This window comes from Halichoerus grypus, chromosome 6, assembly GCF_964656455.1.
Source record: "Halichoerus grypus chromosome 6, mHalGry1.hap1.1, whole genome shotgun sequence".
NCBI classification, from domain to species: Eukaryota; Metazoa; Chordata; class Mammalia; order Carnivora; family Phocidae; genus Halichoerus; species Halichoerus grypus.
The window spans coordinates 177,207,314-177,224,984 of record NC_135717.1 but is presented as its reverse complement, the minus strand read 5'-3'; the positions used below and the strand labels follow the sequence as shown (position 1 = coordinate 177,224,984).

General features: G+C 61.7%; 1 protein-coding gene across 2 annotated transcripts in view; it reads right to left on the bottom strand.

Moving 5' to 3' along the window:
• Nucleotides 1-17,671, bottom strand: part of TAFA5 (TAFA chemokine like family member 5) — a 195,470-nt gene that overhangs the window by 177,148 nt on the left and 651 nt on the right. The window contains exon 1 of one of the 2 annotated variants that reach the window (XM_078076761.1): nucleotides 14,040-14,230. The exons of the other annotated variant lie outside the window; for it this stretch is intronic. Coding sequence (XP_077932887.1) covers nucleotides 14,040-14,082 — 43 coding nt within the window. The 5' untranslated portion in view covers nucleotides 14,083-14,230. Of the gene's footprint in view, nucleotides 1-14,039; nucleotides 14,231-17,671 lie in introns of those variants that run through there. 2 annotated transcript variants of the gene reach the window in all.

Sequence of the window (17,671 nt, the reverse complement as noted above, 5' to 3'; positions counted from 1 at the left end):
GGTCAAGGCCGAGGGGGCAGAGGGGGTGGCGGTGCACCCGGCGGGTGGGCGCCGGGGGCCGGCGGGACAGCCGCCTGGGCGGCCCCGGGCATGGCGGGGTCTGGGCTCGGACCCTGGACAATAGGCCCTTCCCGCAAAACCTGACGGACATCTCCGGTGGCGCCGGCTGGGGGCGCTGCTGTGAAGACCGACAGAACCTCCTGTCCGAGCCCGTCTTTCCAGGAAACCTCGGGATGAAACCCCGCGGAGCCCGGGCCTCTGCCCACTCCTCCCTTCAGACTCCAGGCGCTAGTGTTCAGCGCGGGGACGGTGCCGTGTAAACAGGTGACCGAGGCCACCGGGGAGGAGGACCGGCGGGCGTGGGGAGGGCGAGATGCAGCAAGGCCCCCAGCACGGGAGGCTTCAGGAGGGGCCTTGGGGTTGGCAGCTGGGATGGGGACCCTGACAAGCCCTGACGAAGGGTGGAGAGCCTGTGGCGACGGGCACGGGGAGGTGAGTGTCTACGGAGAAGGCAGGAGGGGAGTCGGGACCCCAGGGCAGCGTGGAAGAGCTGCGGTCCTCGGGTCCGAGGCCACGGCACCAGGGAAGTGGGGGAGGCTGACGACCAGGGGCAGGAAGCGGGTTCCATCCTGTGCAGTGTCCGAGCACCCTGCGACCCCGTGTCAGCCAGCTCTCACGGCGTGCACCCCTGGGGAGGCCGGGCCTGTGGCTCAAGCTCGCTTTCATCGGGCCACTTGCCGGGTGGGCAGGCCCACCTCTGGGACTCCGTGCTTTCACCACATCCGTGGAGAGCACAGTGTTGACCCTGCGGGGTTTTGCAGGTTGGACATGATTGGCAACTTTTGCAACTTCTGCCTCAATGCCCTTAGCGCACAATGAGAACCGCCCGCCCAGGGGATTCTCCCTCTTGTCTGGTCCCCCAGGAAGCTCGGTTCCAGGAGCTCCCTAGAGCCTAGGCTGCTGACTCCCGTCTGGGATGAGTCCCCAGCTGACGGTGGGGAGGGGGCGGGCCCGGGAGGCTCCCAGGCTGCCCAGCGCAGGAGCCATCTGGGGAGACCCCGGGGGCCCTCTCCACGTTGCCTTGGAACGCTCAGCCGCGTCCACGGGGAGGCAGCTGACCAGGATGGCAGCCGCAGCGCCGCCCACGTGCACTGTCCACGGGGAGAACGATGACCCCACGCAGACGCGCAGAGAGAGCCCACATCCAGAGGTCACGGGAAAGTTATCCCCCAACTACCAAGATTAATTTATTAAGAGGTAATGGGTTTTCAGCGATTTTATTAATCAATCTGACAACGCCTGGGGATTGTAATATAAAAATAACCAGTTGGCCTCCTCACGGACGTGAGGTGCCAAAAGGTGTCGCTTAATTTCCAACGCCTACCGCCACCTCTCCAAACTTATTGTGACGTTAACTGAGATGAAAATTTTGCAATTTGGAACTTCACAGGAGCGTGTGTTCATTGCGTGCAGAGCCTGCACGTCCGGGGAGTGACTTGGGGGTCCCCCCTAGAGCACGGGGCAGCCCCCTGACACCAGGGGTAAGCTCCGGCCGGCACAGGGTTTCCAGGATGGAGACACGCTCCCTAGAGATCTACTGCCTCAGAAGTGCCGGGAAACCGAAGGCGGGGTCTTCGGAGGCAGCGTCTTTCCCTGTCCCCTGCCCCGCCGGGCAGCCGTGGGTCCTCGTCCACACTGACGCCACCTGGGCCAGGCACCCCTTCCTGTCTGGCCCCAGCCAGGCAGGACGCCAGGGGACAGCACTGATGAATTTCAGGGGTGGTTTTTAATGTCACCTTGAAGGAAGATGTCTGACAAATCTGGAGAGCACCCCGAGCCCACAGATTGCAGCTCCAAGTCTGCAAGTAGACGGGGCAGGACGGGGCACCCCCCTCTTCCTCGGGGAAGCCCTCTGCACAGGAAGAGCCCCCAGCCAGGGAAGAAGCAGGTGGAGAGCAGTTACGTTGGGAGGAACATGTGTGCACACACAGGCAGGGGCCCAGACCCCGCACACGCAGACGCACAGAGAGACACACGTGCACACGGGACACACGCACACACCCCAGGGCCTACAAGCCAGTCTGTTCCGTACCCGTCCTCATTTCAGATGTGCTTATTTTCCCTTAGTCCTTTGTGAACGTCTCTGGGCAGAGCAGAGGGGATGACCTCCTGGCCGGAGTGTGTCCGTGACGGGGAGAGGGAGTCGGGGGCAGGAGCACCGTGGTCACCTTGTGGCCTGGGCCCAGCAGGCCGCCCTGACGCAGGCCAGACCAGCTTCCCTGCCGGCAGGTGGTGGCCAGCTCTCTCCGTCCCGTCCGTGCACAACACAGAATGGGGTCGAGGGGCAGACGGGAGCCAAGAACAGCACAAAGCCAGAGGCCACCTGCTGACCAAGCCCGTCCCCGCCCGCCCCCGGCTCCCGGAAGCCCTGTACTTGCACCTCCCAGGTGACAGTCCTGCCACCTGGGCCCAGACACACCTGGGTCGACCCTCTCCACTCAGGGGAGGTGGTCCCAAAGGAGGGAGCTTTGCAAACAAGCAGAGTCCTTTCTGTAAGCCCTCAAGTGCTTCTGAGCACTGGATGGGAGTCCATAAAATGTGTCTCAGGCACAGGGAACAGCAGGGCCGTACGACTCAGCGTCTTTGCTCCTCACCGTCTCCTCTACCACCAAGGCCCCCGGCCGCCTGGGCGAGGAGCAGAATGCAGCGGGTTCCTGCCCTCCCTCGGGGACACAAGTCCCAATGTGGGTGGGCAGAACCCGGAGAGCTTCCCGGAGGAGGGGCCTTCCCCCAAATTTCACAGGGGACTGAGCAAGACTCAAGGGTACGGCTGCTTTCTCCTCCCAAAGTATCGTATTGCTACAAAAGGGGTTCACGTAGAAGCCCACTCCTCCTCCCCTCTCCAATCTGAGACCCATCATTGCTAAATGGAGGTTTACTCTTAATTTCATCGTAAAGCTATCCTCACGACGGGCAATTTTGTTCTCAAACACAACAACTACTGAACTTGTATGAAAGATGCCGCTGACGCCACGGCTGTGGGAAGCCCAGGGGTCCGGGGCCTGCAGTCCCTGGGGTGCAGCCAGACTCTCCCCGGCTCCCTCGGTGGCCCGTCCGTGAAGCGAAGGGTTAACACTGCCCGTGCTCTCGGAGTGTTTCACCCCGGACACAGGCCTCAGCACTAACGGTGACCGAGCAGGAGCTCAGCGGGGACCTCTGTGCAGCTCCCAGCGCATGGGCCCCACCTCAGGACGGCACAGACATCGCGTCTGGACGCACGGCCGCTCCAGGAGGGCTGACGCTCCCTGTCCGCACACAGGAAACCAGCCGGCCCGGCTCCCGAGGCTGGGGGTGCAGAACGGGGTCCCAACACGGACCCTCTGACCTATCGGCCGCGCTCTGCTCCTCCCCGGAGGCCTGGGCACGGGCCGGATCAGCCCTGACAGTCCCAGGAGGGGCTCCCCTGATACCCCAAATGCTTCCCGCAGACCTCCCAGCTTTCCTCCTGGCCGCTGGCTCCCTGAGGGGTGGCCGGCCACCCTCGAGTGTTCTCACCAAGCCCCTGACCAGGACAAAACGCATCCTGTGTTTGGAGTGCCCAGCACACATCACCCCGAGCGACGGCACACCCGGACACATGCCCTTGCTGAGGCCAGAGAAAACCCCAGAGAGTCCACCAGTAGCACAAAGGGGTTACCAACTAGTGAACACATTCCAGAAGCTTCCTCAGGGCCCCTCCTCCAAGGAACAAAGTGCCTGGTCAATGCCATCATGTTGGGAGCACTTTCCAGGGACTCCCCAGGCCTCGGGTCTCTGCCAGCCACTGGCCCTGGGTTCGGCCACACAGGTCGGGAGGACGGCCCAGGCCTTCCTCTCCTACGTCCTTCCAGGAGCCCAGCGGCCTGCCGAGCAAGCTGCCTGAGGGGCATGCGGGTTTCTCACCAAGCCATCTGCCACCCAGAACCTCTCAGGGGCCCAAAAGCGATGCTGGGGCATGTGGGTAAGTCTCCCCTAGCCCCCCAATTCCCTGTGGAATGATCTCTCTTCCGGGTGGCTGGCTGTGTCCCTGGTCTGTGGGCAGACAGGCCAGTGGGGGACGGTGCCCATCCTCAGCCTGCACAACCAGCTCTGCACCCGGGAGGTCAGAGGAGGCTCGGGGGTGGGGGCGCGGTGTGGGGGTGGGGGGCAGCCTGTCTCTGGGTCACCCTGCCAGGCGAGGGCTGGGGAAGGTCCCCCCACCATTCCTGCAGCAGCTCCCGAGATTCTGGGAGCCCTCCCTGCAGACACACGTGGGGACACAGGGAAAGGCCACGGCCCAGCAAGAAGGCCCAGGAACACCTCGGCACACCCACTCCCCTCTCTGAGCCACGCGAGTACACGGGATTTTTTTTTCCCTGGGTGTGATTTTGACCGTTTCATATATTCTACCACAAATATATATTTTGTCATCAGAGGCAAAAAGAGGAGCCCAACGATGTCACGTCTCAGGGCGCTTATGTCTACGCCATCTCCAGCCCAGGGGCTTTGGGGAGGGCGTCCGGGGAGCCGGGCCCTCCCTGTCCTTGGACCCCAGCAGCACCGGCACTGGCCACCCTCCCCAAGGGGCCCTCGCTCCCAGGGGGACAAATCCCCATCACCCTCATCAGCTCTCCTCAAATGCTCCCCCTGCGGTTCCCACAGGAGGTTAAGGGCGGGGACCCACCCCCCCGGGAAGGACCCCTTCGTGACCTCACCTTCCTGTGACCGCCTCACTTAGGCACTAATAGGACAGGTCAGTTTATTGCTATGGCTTTAAAATAGCAGCCAGGTACCGTTCTACTGAGCCCCCTCCTCCCTTCTGTCCGTTATTCAAAAACTGTGATTCGAGCTTAACTTGGAAACAGTAAAGATGGCATCTGGGGGCATCTCCTCACTCCTCAGGACCGAGGAGTCAGGCGCCCATCCCTCTCTCGCGGGGTGCTCCAGTGCGTCTGCCGCGGCCCTGGGCACGGGTCTCCCTCACCTGACCAGGCTGGGGGCCCTGAACAAGGTTCCAGGTTGGACGATGTGCCCCCCACTCGGCCCAGAAGGATGGTCAGAGGATTCTGCTGCCGGCTGAAGGAAGGAGACCCTCTTGCCACCACCCAGAGCCCCCCCAGCTGCAGAACCTCCGGCCTGGCCGACCCACAGCTGGCCGCCCAGGAGCCAGAAGCACAGGCTGAGGGCTCACAGTCCTGTTCCGCTGCCACCCGCCAGGGGACCCCGGGCACGTCCCTTACCTTCCCCGAGCCTCATTCACCTCCAAAACAAGAACAGAAGCATCGACCTCTGATGACCATCATGAGGATTCAAAGGGAAACAGACACGGGGTGCGTGGTGCTTGCTCGAGACAGATCCACAAGGCCGTGGCTAAGGGGCACGGCGACGCCAGGGCACACCTTTCCATCCGTGGCCCGTGTGCACCCCGGGGGCTTGACTGCGCGGACGAGCCTGGTGCCAGGGGTCCCACAGCCCAGGTGTGGGGGCAGCACGTGCCCCTTCGGGCCTCAGATCCAGCCTCTCACCAAAGCCCCGCGTGTAGGAACTGCCAGGAATTTGAGAAGTATGAGGGCTTCGATGGTGACCCTGGATTCCAAAACCAGGCAAGGGCCCTGCGTGCAAAGGGCGCATGAGGAGTCCCAAAGGGGGAGACTCTGGGGCAGTCGGTCTTAGTCTGGGCTACTGCTGGAACCAAAAGAGGTGGCATTGACCACAAGGACCCCTACGGGCCTGGCGCGTGCTGTCTCCTGCGCTCAGCGGACCAGATGTTGCCGAAGGCCCTTCCCCCAGGCCGGCAGCGACACCTGCCAGAGCTGGTCCTCCACGTCAGGTCAGACAGCTGAGGCCCTATCTGCACACAGCCCCTGGTCAGGCAGAGCAGGATCGGAGCCTCACTCGCACTCAAGTGTGAATGACTGACACCGGCACTCCATCCAGACGAGCTGGCTCTGACCTAGCAGATGCAGAAAACATGACAACGGAGAGACCTCAGTCCACACCTCTGCGAGGGTCACGGCCCAGTGTCAACATAAGACCCGCACCGCGTGGACACGGAGGGTTTAAGTCTCCTCCTGAATGGAGACGGGGTGCTTTCCTCACGAGCACACACAGCAGGAAGGGGGCACGGGGCCCCCGCTGACGCTCGCGGATGCTCAGTAACTGCTGGGCCAGAGGACCTCAGGTCCAAACGGTGGAGCCTTCGGGAGAGCTCGAAGGACCCCAGCCCAGCAGGAGCCCTCCCTGGACTCCTGGGTCAGCTCTCGAACCTTCCACAACGCGTCGCCTGAGTCGCAGGGAGAACATGCTGAGCCAGCAGCCACTTCTGTGGAAATATGACCCGCAGAGACTCTGGTTGCCCGAGTGCAGAGCCGCGTCCTGCCTGGTGGCACGAGCTTCTCCAGCCCGGTGGCCTCTCCCGTGTCCGGCAGCCCCGGGAGCTCCATGGCCCACGGGGGTGTCTCGGGGGGCGGGGGGGACCGAAGTGAGTTACGTCTGCCCCGTCACTGCTTTGCAACGGTAAGAAAGCCAGGACTAATGTCACGGAAAGAGGTCCTTCTACAGTCCACAGGTCCGTTCAGGTAAACCCAAGGCCTCGGCGGCACTTTTCACCTCTGACCCGCAGACGCGCCGGGGCCGCGCCTCCTTTCCCAGCCGCGCAGGAGACATCGGGGGCTCCTGTCCCTCGCGCATCGCCCCTTCGCGGCCCGGGCCCGACAGGCTCCAGAGGCTCAGGTGAGACGCAGGATGTGTGTTCGCTCTCAGGGCCCCTGTCGCCCGTGCGGCGGCTGCCCCTGGCTCGACCGTACTTCTGAACCAGCCCCAGGTGGGGGCAACGGGAGCCCCCCGCCTGCCACCGTGAGAGGCAGCCGGGGCACCTCCTGCTCAGAGCCCACGTCCCCGCCGGTGAGCTGGCCTCACTGGGCCCCAGCCCCACGAGCAGGACGAGGCTGTGCCGAGCGCCACCCCCCATGGGTGGCCTGGTCCACCCCATGGAACCTTCTTGCTCACACATCCGCTCGATGGTGCCAAATCTTGCTCCCCTGTGTCTCTGAGGTGCCCCGGCCCCATCGCTGGCCCCAAGAATGGAGAGAGGGCAACCCGGGTCTCAGCTCTGCCCCCCACCCCCGGCTGTGAATACACAGCCTGAGGAAGGTTCCAGACCTGGCCTGTGGAGCAGGAAGCCTCTTCTCCAAGGGGTCCTGGTCCCCGTCGACGCACTCACTGCCCCGCACCCCCAGGCCACGGTGGGTGGTGCTGACGTGCTGCGTGGACTAAGGCCCCTCGTCTCTGGGGTCCCGGCCACTTCCCAGAGTGCAACAGACAGAAACCATCTGACCCCCGAGAGCGTGACCGTGAGGAGCCTCCTGCGAATCTGCGTGACCACGGCCTCCGGTGAGGCGGCGTGCGCCACGTCCGCGGGCTCCTGGGCGTCAGGGCTGGGGGAGGCCGGCCGGCCCCCGGCTGCACGGTCTGGGCTTCACGTGCCCGCCGTCTTTACAAATGCCCCCCTTTCCACATCGGAACCCCAAGATGAAGACGGAAGCAAAGACCGAACGCTGACCGGTTCGGCAAACGCATTTCTATTAACAACAACACGCTACTTTTGATGACAGCGACGTCTGAGAGGCTCGCGGTCTGTAAGGCGGCAACGGCCGTGTCTCACAAAACCCAGACGGGCTGGGACGGACTCGAAAGGCCACCGGCCGCCCACCCACTCCAATGTCCCAGACGCTTTCCGAGGTAAGCTCTGCTCTTAGTTTGGGGAGCTCCCGCCCCACATGGGTGGCTAGAAAACGTCGGGGGTTCCCTAACAAGCCTGCTCCCAGGTCTGGAGAACTTTGCATGGCGTCCGTGTGGTGTGGCCGGACGGGACAGCGGGGTTCCCCTGGTGCTAGGCCGTGTTTTCATGACGCCACCGATGGGTTCAACCAGATGCCACCCTGGCCGGTTCTCCAGCGGGGAGCCCAAGGTCGTGATGGGTCTCCCCACACAGAGCATTCCTCCAGCCAGCAAAGCCCCCCCCCCCCCGAAAGAAGCCAGTGACCAAGGGAAACACAATGAGTGCACGGAAGTCCACGGAAGGCCCCGCGTGGCTCCCGCGGCCAGCGTGCTTCTGTCACCTGCATGCAGCAGCCGAGGTACGTAAATTAGCCTCAATTAATTAACACGAGTCCTATACAAGCCATTAAAGGTATTTAGCTCTATCTGGGGATGTGCTATCAGGTAATGGATACTACAGGAGAAAAATAATTCGAAAATAGAGCCAAAGTGCTTTTTTGAAAGAGAGGCCACTCATGTGAGTCCAGCGGCATTTAAGACAGCTTCCAAGGCATTAGCATTTCAACTGTGAAAAAAGATCACACAGTGGAAGCGCTCCACAGAGCGCCCCACCCCCCCGTGGAACCCCGAAGCTTCAAGGTTACGGGAGTGCTTACATCAACTTTCCTTTTAATCAAACCAATCTGAGCAGGTGTTGCAAAGACAGCAAATGCATTTCTCCCCAACTCTGTCCCGACTGTCTGTCGATAGGAGACTGTGGCCCTCGGCACACAGCTCTGAGCCACCTCATGCCCCACCAGGTGGACCGAGCCAGGTGGAGCCCTCCATCCTCCCTCATCCAATGGGCTTTCAGAGTACCTAAGCGAACTTGGCGCCGGCCCCCGGCCTGTCTGCTCCTGAACCTCAAGCAAACCCGCAGAAGCGAGGGAATGAGAAACCAGCCCTCCGGGCGGTCAGCAAGGTTGCATGCACAGACCGGCCCCGCCCCTTGAAGTTCAAGACACGAAGACAAGGTAGGTGGGACTGGGTGGGATCCTCTGGGGGAAGGGCTGTCCCTGCAGCGGCCCACGAGGGGGCCGGCAGTCCTGCTTCCACGGCTGAGCACGTGGGCCTGGGACCCAGCGTGGGAGCCGAGGGAAGACGGGCCAGGCTCACCCTCCTGCTCATGTCTGCAGCTCCAGGGCAGAGAAAGGAGACCCCCCAGGCTCCCCCGCTCTGTCTGGGTCCCCGTTGCCCCGTCAGGGCCACGACATCACCTCCCCCAGGGGCACCACTCCCAGCGAGCAGGCCCAGTGACCGGTCAGGACCTGCTGACCATGGGTTCGATTTGCCAGGGCCCGGGAGGCCCCCCAGCTCAGCAGCGAGTGTTCACCTGCACCTGCAACGTGAGAAAGGCATCGGCCCGGCTCCGGCAGAGCCCCTGTGCTTGCCACGCAACCTTCCTGCCCCCGAACGCCTCCCGCACCCCAAGATGATCCCCTCAGGGGCAAAACAGCATGCGCCCCCGTTTCTCCTCCTCATTCTCCCCTTCCAGGGTGAACAGCAAACACGCCCGGCAAGAGCCACCCCCTGGGCGGTACCGCAGGACCCGGGTGCACCCCCTGGCCTCCCCCGGCCGGGTCTGCAAGGCAGGGAGCCCCGAAGCGGCTGTGGCAGGTTTCACTGTGATACGGGGGACGTCAGTCAGGGCAGGGACCAAAGGAAGGTGGGACCCAGCTCCCAAGGAGCGTTACTACAAGCCACATCCCAGATGACTCACTTCTCAATCAGCCACCGCGTTATGGGAAGAGCCTGTCATGCCCGCTGCATGTCAAGGAATGCTTTGACAAGGTTTACTCTCCAGCTCAGCCAGGGCGGAAGTGGGCACAGCGCCGGGGCCGCGGGCTCCCCTAGGCGGGGAGGGTCCCGTGCACAGCCTGTGTGCTCAGGGATATCGGGTCATCGATGTGCAGGGAGCTGACTCTGCACCAGGTGACCCGACTGACCCAGCCCTTGTTTGAAAGCACACTAGCGCTGTTTGTCCAGCAATGTTCCTACTTCATCATGTGAACTACAGGTGAAATCCCACTGGCCCTTCAGCCCACAGAGCTAAAGCAGAAAGCAAACAACGGTCCCCGTAACGTGGTGTTGGGGCTGGGGGGGTGGGGCGGGCAGGGTCCAGGAGAGCCTGCCCCGCAATCTTCGGCCTCCATGTCTGACCCTGCGGCCCAGGGGATTCAGCTCTGCTCTTACTGTGATAAATTCCCGGCCTGGCACAGTGATGAGCACCATCAGCTCTGGGAGGGAAACTGAGGCCCCCAAAGGGAAGCTACAGCATGTGTCCGTGTTGTTTGTAGACATGTACGTGCGCACACCTGTGTGTGCACAGACACAGCGCAGAGGGGTGGGGCAGGGGGAGTGGCCGGCCGCGGGAGGGGGCCTCCAGTCACGCCATCGCCCACTCCTGATGGGACACACCTGTGGATCCTGTCCCGCAGGTTGAGAACGTCCTTAGGAAAAGCCAACCTTGACCTTCTTTGTCTTACCAAATAGGGGGTCTCCCAGGATGGCTGACTGGGCAGGTTCGGCTCAGGACACGGTCTGAGGGAGACAAGCGATGTGCACGCTGGGTCTGGGGGCCGCAGGGAGGCCCGCGCGCGTGTGTGTGTGTGTGTGCGCGTTTGCAGGAGTGCTGTCTGATGCACCAGAACGCACATTTCGCGGGGCTGCCCCCACATAAACAGCACCCCCATGCGTGTGAGCTAAGTGACTTGCACCCCCGTGCGTGCGAGCTAAGTGACCTGCACCCCCGTGCGTGCGAGCTAAGTGACCTGCACCCCCGTGCGTGTGAGCTAAGTGACTTGCACCCCCATGCGTGTGAGCTAAGTGACTTCTCCGTGCCACCCCATGGGCAGTTCGGGGACTAGGGAGGGAGGGTTCATTTTCCCCCTGAAAGGAGGGGAGGAAGAATGTCAGGAAGATGGTGCTGGCAATGCTGAAGTCCTGAGTCACACGGGGCATCCTGGTGGGTGGTGGGTCTGCGGGCTCCGCCGGACCCCGGGCGCCACTCTCCCTGCGGGGCGCTCCTGGGGCCCAGCCAAGGCCCAGCGACAAGGCAGCAAGAGGGGCAAGCTGGAGCCCCCCCAGGGTAGCAGCCCCCGGCTTCCCCCAGAAGGACTGAAATTAAGGCATTTCTAGGCAGCCAAAGGTCCTGCCAGTGGCAGAACTTTCTGGAGGGAAAGGCACTTAGGAGGTTTGTTCCACTGAGCTCTAGGCAGAAATCTCTGAATCACGCCTAGGGACTGGAGGGTCCCTTGGAGAGGCGGGTAATTAAGTAAGTGGGTCGGTGACAGGGAGGGTGGATGGGCTCCCGGGTCACCGCAGGATCGGGAGTGAGTCTACTGCCTCCAAATGGCCTGATCCCCACCAGCCACATGTGGAGAAGCTACAACGCAGACAACAGACTGCGAGCAGCGGGTGAGCCCCGCGCGGGTTCCCAGCTCTGGAAAACAGACGCGCGGGGAAACGTGCGGAGACACCTCCTCTCCAAGCAGACAGCCTTTCCAACAGTCTGGGCTCGGCTGGGAAGGGCCGGGAAGTGCCGGATGAGCAGAGAGAAGTCAGGCCGGGTGCACCTGCTGGGGAAGGCGCGGGGGCTGAACACCCTCCACCCCGTGAGCGCTGGGCCCCAGGACAAACCAGGAAATACCAGCGCAGGCGGGTTGGGTGGGGACCCCCGAAATAGAGCAGGGGTCCCGGCCTGCCGGCGAGGGTCAGGGCTCCTGCCCAACACCCCACAGCGCCCGGAGACCACCCTGCCCCGCGTCCACAGTGCTGAGGGGAGAAACCCTGAACCACAGCGTACAAGGGACACCTGTTCAAGGTGCAGAGGGGGTTGGAGGCAAAGCCCGCGCCCAGTGGAGGAGGGGAGGGTCACGGGAGCGCTTCCGGCAACGTGCAACCCACCAGGGATGCTTTACAAAATACGGAGCATTTCGTCAGCGTTCCACACAGTCTCCCTCTCTTCTCCCCACCCTTTTAAATCCCTTTGATCACTTCTAACACTTGAGAAACAGATCGATCCTCAGGGATCCAGCCAGTCCTTTTTCAGACTTCTCTCCAGCCCCGCCCCAGCCTTCGGCCCCGCCCCCAGCCTTCGGCCCCGCCCCCAGCCCTCCGGCCACGCCTCCAGGCCGTGGCCCACCCTCGCAGACCCTCAGCCAGGCCTCCAGCCCCGCCCGAGTCACCGCGCACCGTTCAGGGAGCCGGGATCAGTGCGTGTTTGCCCCGAGAATCAGGCGGTCGACCGTGTAGTGGCCACAAGTCACGCCCAGGGCTCAGAGCCTGAAACAGGAGGAAGCAAGCAACCAGGTGAACGCGCGCTGCACTGGGGAGGGGGTGAGGCAGTGTGTTCAGGGGAGGCTTCCTGGAGGAGGAGGCTCTGTAGCGCTGGGGACAGCACCGCTCCAGCTCAGGGTTGCTGCCCGCATTCAGCAGCACTGCGGGGTGTTTGAAGGGACCTGGCAGGCCGTGAGCGGAACAGGCGGTGAACTAGACAGACCCGGGGGCACACACACCGCCTTCCTGGGAGGGGACGCCCCACGGTGGAGGGAAGGTCCAGCCTTGGGAGGCCCGGAGGGACCTGAGCACGGGGGGAGCGCTCACCGATGGGGAGGAGAGGGTGCAGCGCTTTCACTCAACGGGGGGCCACAGGTGGGGTCTCAGGACGGCCAGCCTGTAGGCAGAGGCAGCCCCGAGGACAATGCTGATGTGTCCAGGGGGGCTGGGGTCACGGCAGTGAAGGCGGACCTGGAGGACTGTACACGCGGGCTAGGCACGGGACCGCCGGTGCAGAGGCCCTGCTGAAGGGAAAGAGAAGACTGCGGGGCACAAAGGGGATTCGGGGCCAGACCCTGGGCCAATCCTGATGGGCGCCTGCCATTCCGGGGTTGAGACTGGCTGTGACAGAGGGTGGCGGTCCCACCACGAAAGCGGTCCCGGCCTCCCAAGGCTGGACCTCCCCCAGCACTGCGTGTCCCCTGCCGCACTGGCCCTGCTTTGTGCTGGCCGTCAGGCCCCCGCTGGAATCCAGGCCCAGGGGGCCACCAGCACAGCCACCTCCCCTTCCCAGGGGCCTAATTCCTAGTTACCTGAATCCACTGGAGACTGAGTCTCCACAGATGCCTGGGGCCGGCCCTCGGCCACTCCTGCCTCCCTCAACAGATGTGGAAGGAAAGCCAGGTGCCGGGGCGGGGGCCCCCGGGCCAGTCCCTCCACGGGAGGCTGGCCCACGGCAGGAGACTGCTGGCTCCGGGGGACGAGAGCTCTCTCCCAGGGAGACTCTCGCTAAGCGGCCACCGTCCCACCAGGCCCAGGCCGCCATTCTCCAGGACGCCGCTGGAGTGGCGCGGGGCCAGGGCCTCCCCAGGGCCACGGGGAGCAGGGCATTCCGGAGGAGTCCTGCTCGCCTAGTTGCAGACAGAAGTGCTTGCATACTCGACCCTGGCAGCCATTTTAATAAGTGCGGGTTACAAAGCCTCCGGAGCCCTCCACCACTTTCGCCAGGGTGGAGAGAGGAGAACAGCCGCCCCGATGTGCGGCCGGCTGCTCGGCGTTTCTGGAAAGCCCGGCCAGCCAGCAAGTCTGTGCTGCCCGCCCGGAGTCTCAGTCCGCACTCCTGGGCCGGGTCTGGGAAGCTGTGGACCAGAGTACGAAAGGCAGCAGCCTCCCCTACGGGAGCTGGGGGCACTCCGTGGGGCTCTGGGGTGGGGGGCTCCAGTGCCGAGGGATGCCCTGCAGAAGCCACCGGGCTCTGGGGTTGCCCTGGCGCCCCAAACTCCAGCTCCCAGGGTCTGTGCACGGCGAGCAAGGCAGAATTTCAGAAGGGACACCACCAGATTCTGTTAGCCTCCTGACAGCCAGGGACAGCCCCCCACCCCAAAGAAAAGACAACGGGCAGGCCCACAGGCCCTCGCCCTCCCTGCAGCTCTCACTCCACAACAGTCCAGGCCCCCACAAGCAGGAGACCCTCAATCTCCTCCCCATCTCTCGGCCATCACCCACGGCGCTCTGGGTGACAGGTGGCATTCTGTAGAGGTCATTAACTCCAGAGCACCACATTTTAATGCAGAAAGGAGCCCTTCTCAATCGGCGCAGCTGCGAAGCTATATAAAGAAATGGGGATTTTAATGTTTTGCTTTTCTTCCCTTTTCTAGTGCCACATTATCATAACATTTCCCTATAATTACGCCCATAAAAGTCACCTGAAAATACTTCATGCCACAAAAGTTGATCTACACACGTCATTCCGTGGATGTCGAGTGGCGAGTCCCGAGCAGGATCTTCCAGGGTGGGATTCAGCCAGGAGCCCGGTGCCGAGCAGACCAGGCAAGCCCACGGGGGATGCAGCCCCCTTTTTGGGATTCGCCGTCCTCTGTCCTCACTGGCAAGAGAGATGTTGTAGACAGTCCTGGAAGGCTGTGGGCTGCCCTCTTCACAACACTATTCCCCAGAACCCTTTCCCTGGGGGTCTGTGCTCAGGAGGATGCTTCCATGGACAAAACCCTCTTACCTCACTGATGCTTGGGCATCCAGCTCAGCAAATACAAATCCCACAAACAGAGGGTGACTTATCTTTATGAAGCTGAAAGAACCAACACCACATCCTCTCCAGCCAGAAATTCATCAAAAAAAATAAAACATAAAAAACCACAGGAGAAAAGGAAAAAAAAAAAAAAGAGCCCAAGATGAGAGAGAAACCTCTGAATGGCATCACTTCATTAAGCCCAGTATTTTCAAATTTACCTCTCCAAGAACTCCAGAAATAAAATTTGAACAGCAGGAAAGTAGCATATTCTAATCTCTCCTAACTATGCAATAAATTATATTTATAAAGAAAATGCAACAGCAGAGAGCCCATGCTCGGTTAGTATTCTAATGGACTAAACACAATTCAGAAGTTGTTGGTAACTTCTCATCGTTGCAGCCGAGGATGTGAGATTTAACTCAAAGCCACAAGTCAGTTTTGATGGGTTCAATTGGGAAAAAAACTCCATGTCAGAAAGATTTACATGCTGGGCATGTCTGTCCGCCAAGCCGTTCCCAGTGGGGACAGCACAGAGCTGTCCACCTTCGGACTAAATACTGCACACAAGTGTCCAAGTCAAGGCTCGGCGTCCCACGACACGACATCCCACTAGCTCATCGTGGTCCCCATCCCCCTTGCTGGTGGGGGAGCCCCGGTGCTGTAAGCCAGCGAGGAAGGACGACCACATCCTCAGGGACGGACACCCCAACACAGTCACACCCCTCTGGTGGTCCCAGAGTGGTCCCAACTCCTTCTGAGAACCACATCCATCCAAGCCAAGCCCTCTGCTCTAGATATGCCGAGGGGCCGACGGCAGACACCAGCTCCTTCTAAGACACAGAGTTCCCCAGGCAAGATGAAGGAGTTCCAACCTTCTCCTCCAAGCTCATCATCCCAAGACCAACGAGGCGCCAGCCCTGCCATCAACAGGACGTCCACGGGCCACCGAGTGTGCGTTTGGAGAAAGCCATCGAGGGCCCCCTTCTCTCTCCGCTTTTCCTGGCAATTCTTCCCCAGTGGGAGAAAAATGACAAGACTGTCACTATAGCAACTAACCTAATTGGTGGACTGCAGGTCTCTCTCCAGCCAGAGGGTGGAGCCCATCTCCTTAACTATGAGTCTCAGCTGACTGGGCCCCGGAACAGAACATCCCCTAACCGAAAACCAGGCCAAGAAATAATCCAGTTTTCCTTACGCCGCGCCAGAAAGTGAACACCTTATGTGCTGCAGAGAAATGCTCAGATTTAATAGGGAGGATAATTCAATCCTGTATGATACTTATCAGTTTCCCTAATTAATATGATACAAATATATCTGCTCCGTAACACAAAAACATTTTGGATAATAAAAATCCTGACTGATAACAAAAACAATTTACAAACAAGGATGCTAACTATTCTTATTCATCTCAGATATATTGGAAAAGAGAATGGAAATCATAAGAACGGTTTCATTTGCATTTTATTTGCTTTATCAATTCTAAAAAAAAAAAGTTTTTTTTTCCTGCAGGACTGCTGTTCCATGCTATAAATTATTATTATGTCTATTTTGTATTTTAGTAAAATGTTTTAATTTCTCCAAGTGCATTTCCGGTGAAATGGGGTGTGTCTGAAAACGTCTTATCTTACTGTCAATTACTCCATTACGTGGAAATGGCAACCACCATGAAAACGTGGTTAACCCAAGCTTTCATTATTAACGATTTCTGCTCTTCTGAATCAGACATTTTACCAAATGTCCTTGTCCCGGCGGAAGATTTGTTTCTAGAACACCAGGGAGGCTGCTAAGGGCGGGCTGAGTGCGCGGGCGGGGACCTCGGGTTTCATGGTGTTTCTGGGCGGCCTCGAGGCTGCTCTCTGGCCTGGACCTGGGCAGGCAGCAGTCCTGGGAGGGCGTGAGTGTGGGGGTGACGTGCTGCAGGGGTGGGGAGCGCACCGACAAGGCGGGAGCCAGGGAGGCCCAGGCTGGCCGTGGGGGTGTGGAGTGTTGAAACCACCGCCAGTGTGTCCTGTACTTAACCATCAGCGGTTGCTCTTTTCCTCACCTGAAGGGCTGCTTCCCCGCCCAGCTGCTGTCCTGGGTTCGCACCTGGGACCCACCGACCTGTCGCCAGTGCCGGCCAAGGACAGCATCCCGGGGGACGCTCAGGGAGCTAGTCCCCTTCCCAACACTGCCGAATGAGCCCCCTCTGCCCCATGCCACCAGGAAGAGCATTCAAATGGCACCCAGGCAGTACCGGGACTTGATCTATAATCAGCCCTTTGCACATCACCAAGGAACCCTGTGAACGCAGCCGGAGGGCCGGGATGGCCGCGGGAGCCCCAACCCCGGCCCCCCCAGACCGCCCCGCGAGTGTGGAGGTGCCTGGCTGCGCAGTTCGGGTCACGACCCCGCTGGGGGCCTTCCCGACTCGCGCCCCCTCCCCACGCGGGGCGCCAGCCGTCGCCTGCAGTTGTGGGCAATGCACAACGGGGCTGAAAGAAGTAGGGCCATGCCCACTCCCGCCCGGGTCTCCCTCGCGGTTCCGGCGGGCTGGGCTGTCCCAGGACGCGGGGACCGCGCCGCCGCCTGGGTCTCCGTGGTCCGCTGTGGGCTCGTTCGGGAGGCCCCGGAGGGTTCGGACTGCGAGCCCTGAGGCCGGGACTTCGAGGTGGTGGCGCGGAAGCCAGGCGCGGCGCTGGCCTCTTTTTTTTTTTTTTTTTTTTTAAGAATCCATATTTTTCCATCACCTCCCGCGCCCATGGCAGTTCTCCATGACAGGTGTTCCTCAGAGCCCGTCCTCTCCTCCCGCTAGGATGGGAAGGGACCAGGAGCCTGTGCCAGGCGGCCGGCCGGGGAACGGCGCAGCCCGCGCCATCCCAGCCCCCTGGCCACTCCCCGCCACCCTGTCGGACGGCGAGCGTGCGCCCGGAGCACTGACCACCCACCCACCCCCGCCGCGGCCCGGGCTGCCCCGGGACTCCGACAACCCCTCCTTCACCCAGCGCCCCCACTCACCCCGGCCGCCCCCGAGCCTGTCCCTGTCCCCGGCCCCCGCACCCACCCCAGCCCCGAACCCGCGGCCCCGCACCAGATCAGCAGGGTCAGCGGCTCAGGTCCCCCGACACGACTCCAGAAATGCCCGCGGCGGCGGCGGGCCCTCTCCATACCCCACCCCTCACTTCTCTTTTTTAAGAAAGCGCCCGGCGAGTCGGCTTCCCCGGCAGGCAGAGGCTCCAGCCACGCGTCCGAGCCCGAGCTCCGCTCCCGCGGAGGCACCCCGCTCCTGGCTCGGCCGCCGCGTCGCCCCTCGTCCCCGGCGGGAGTGTC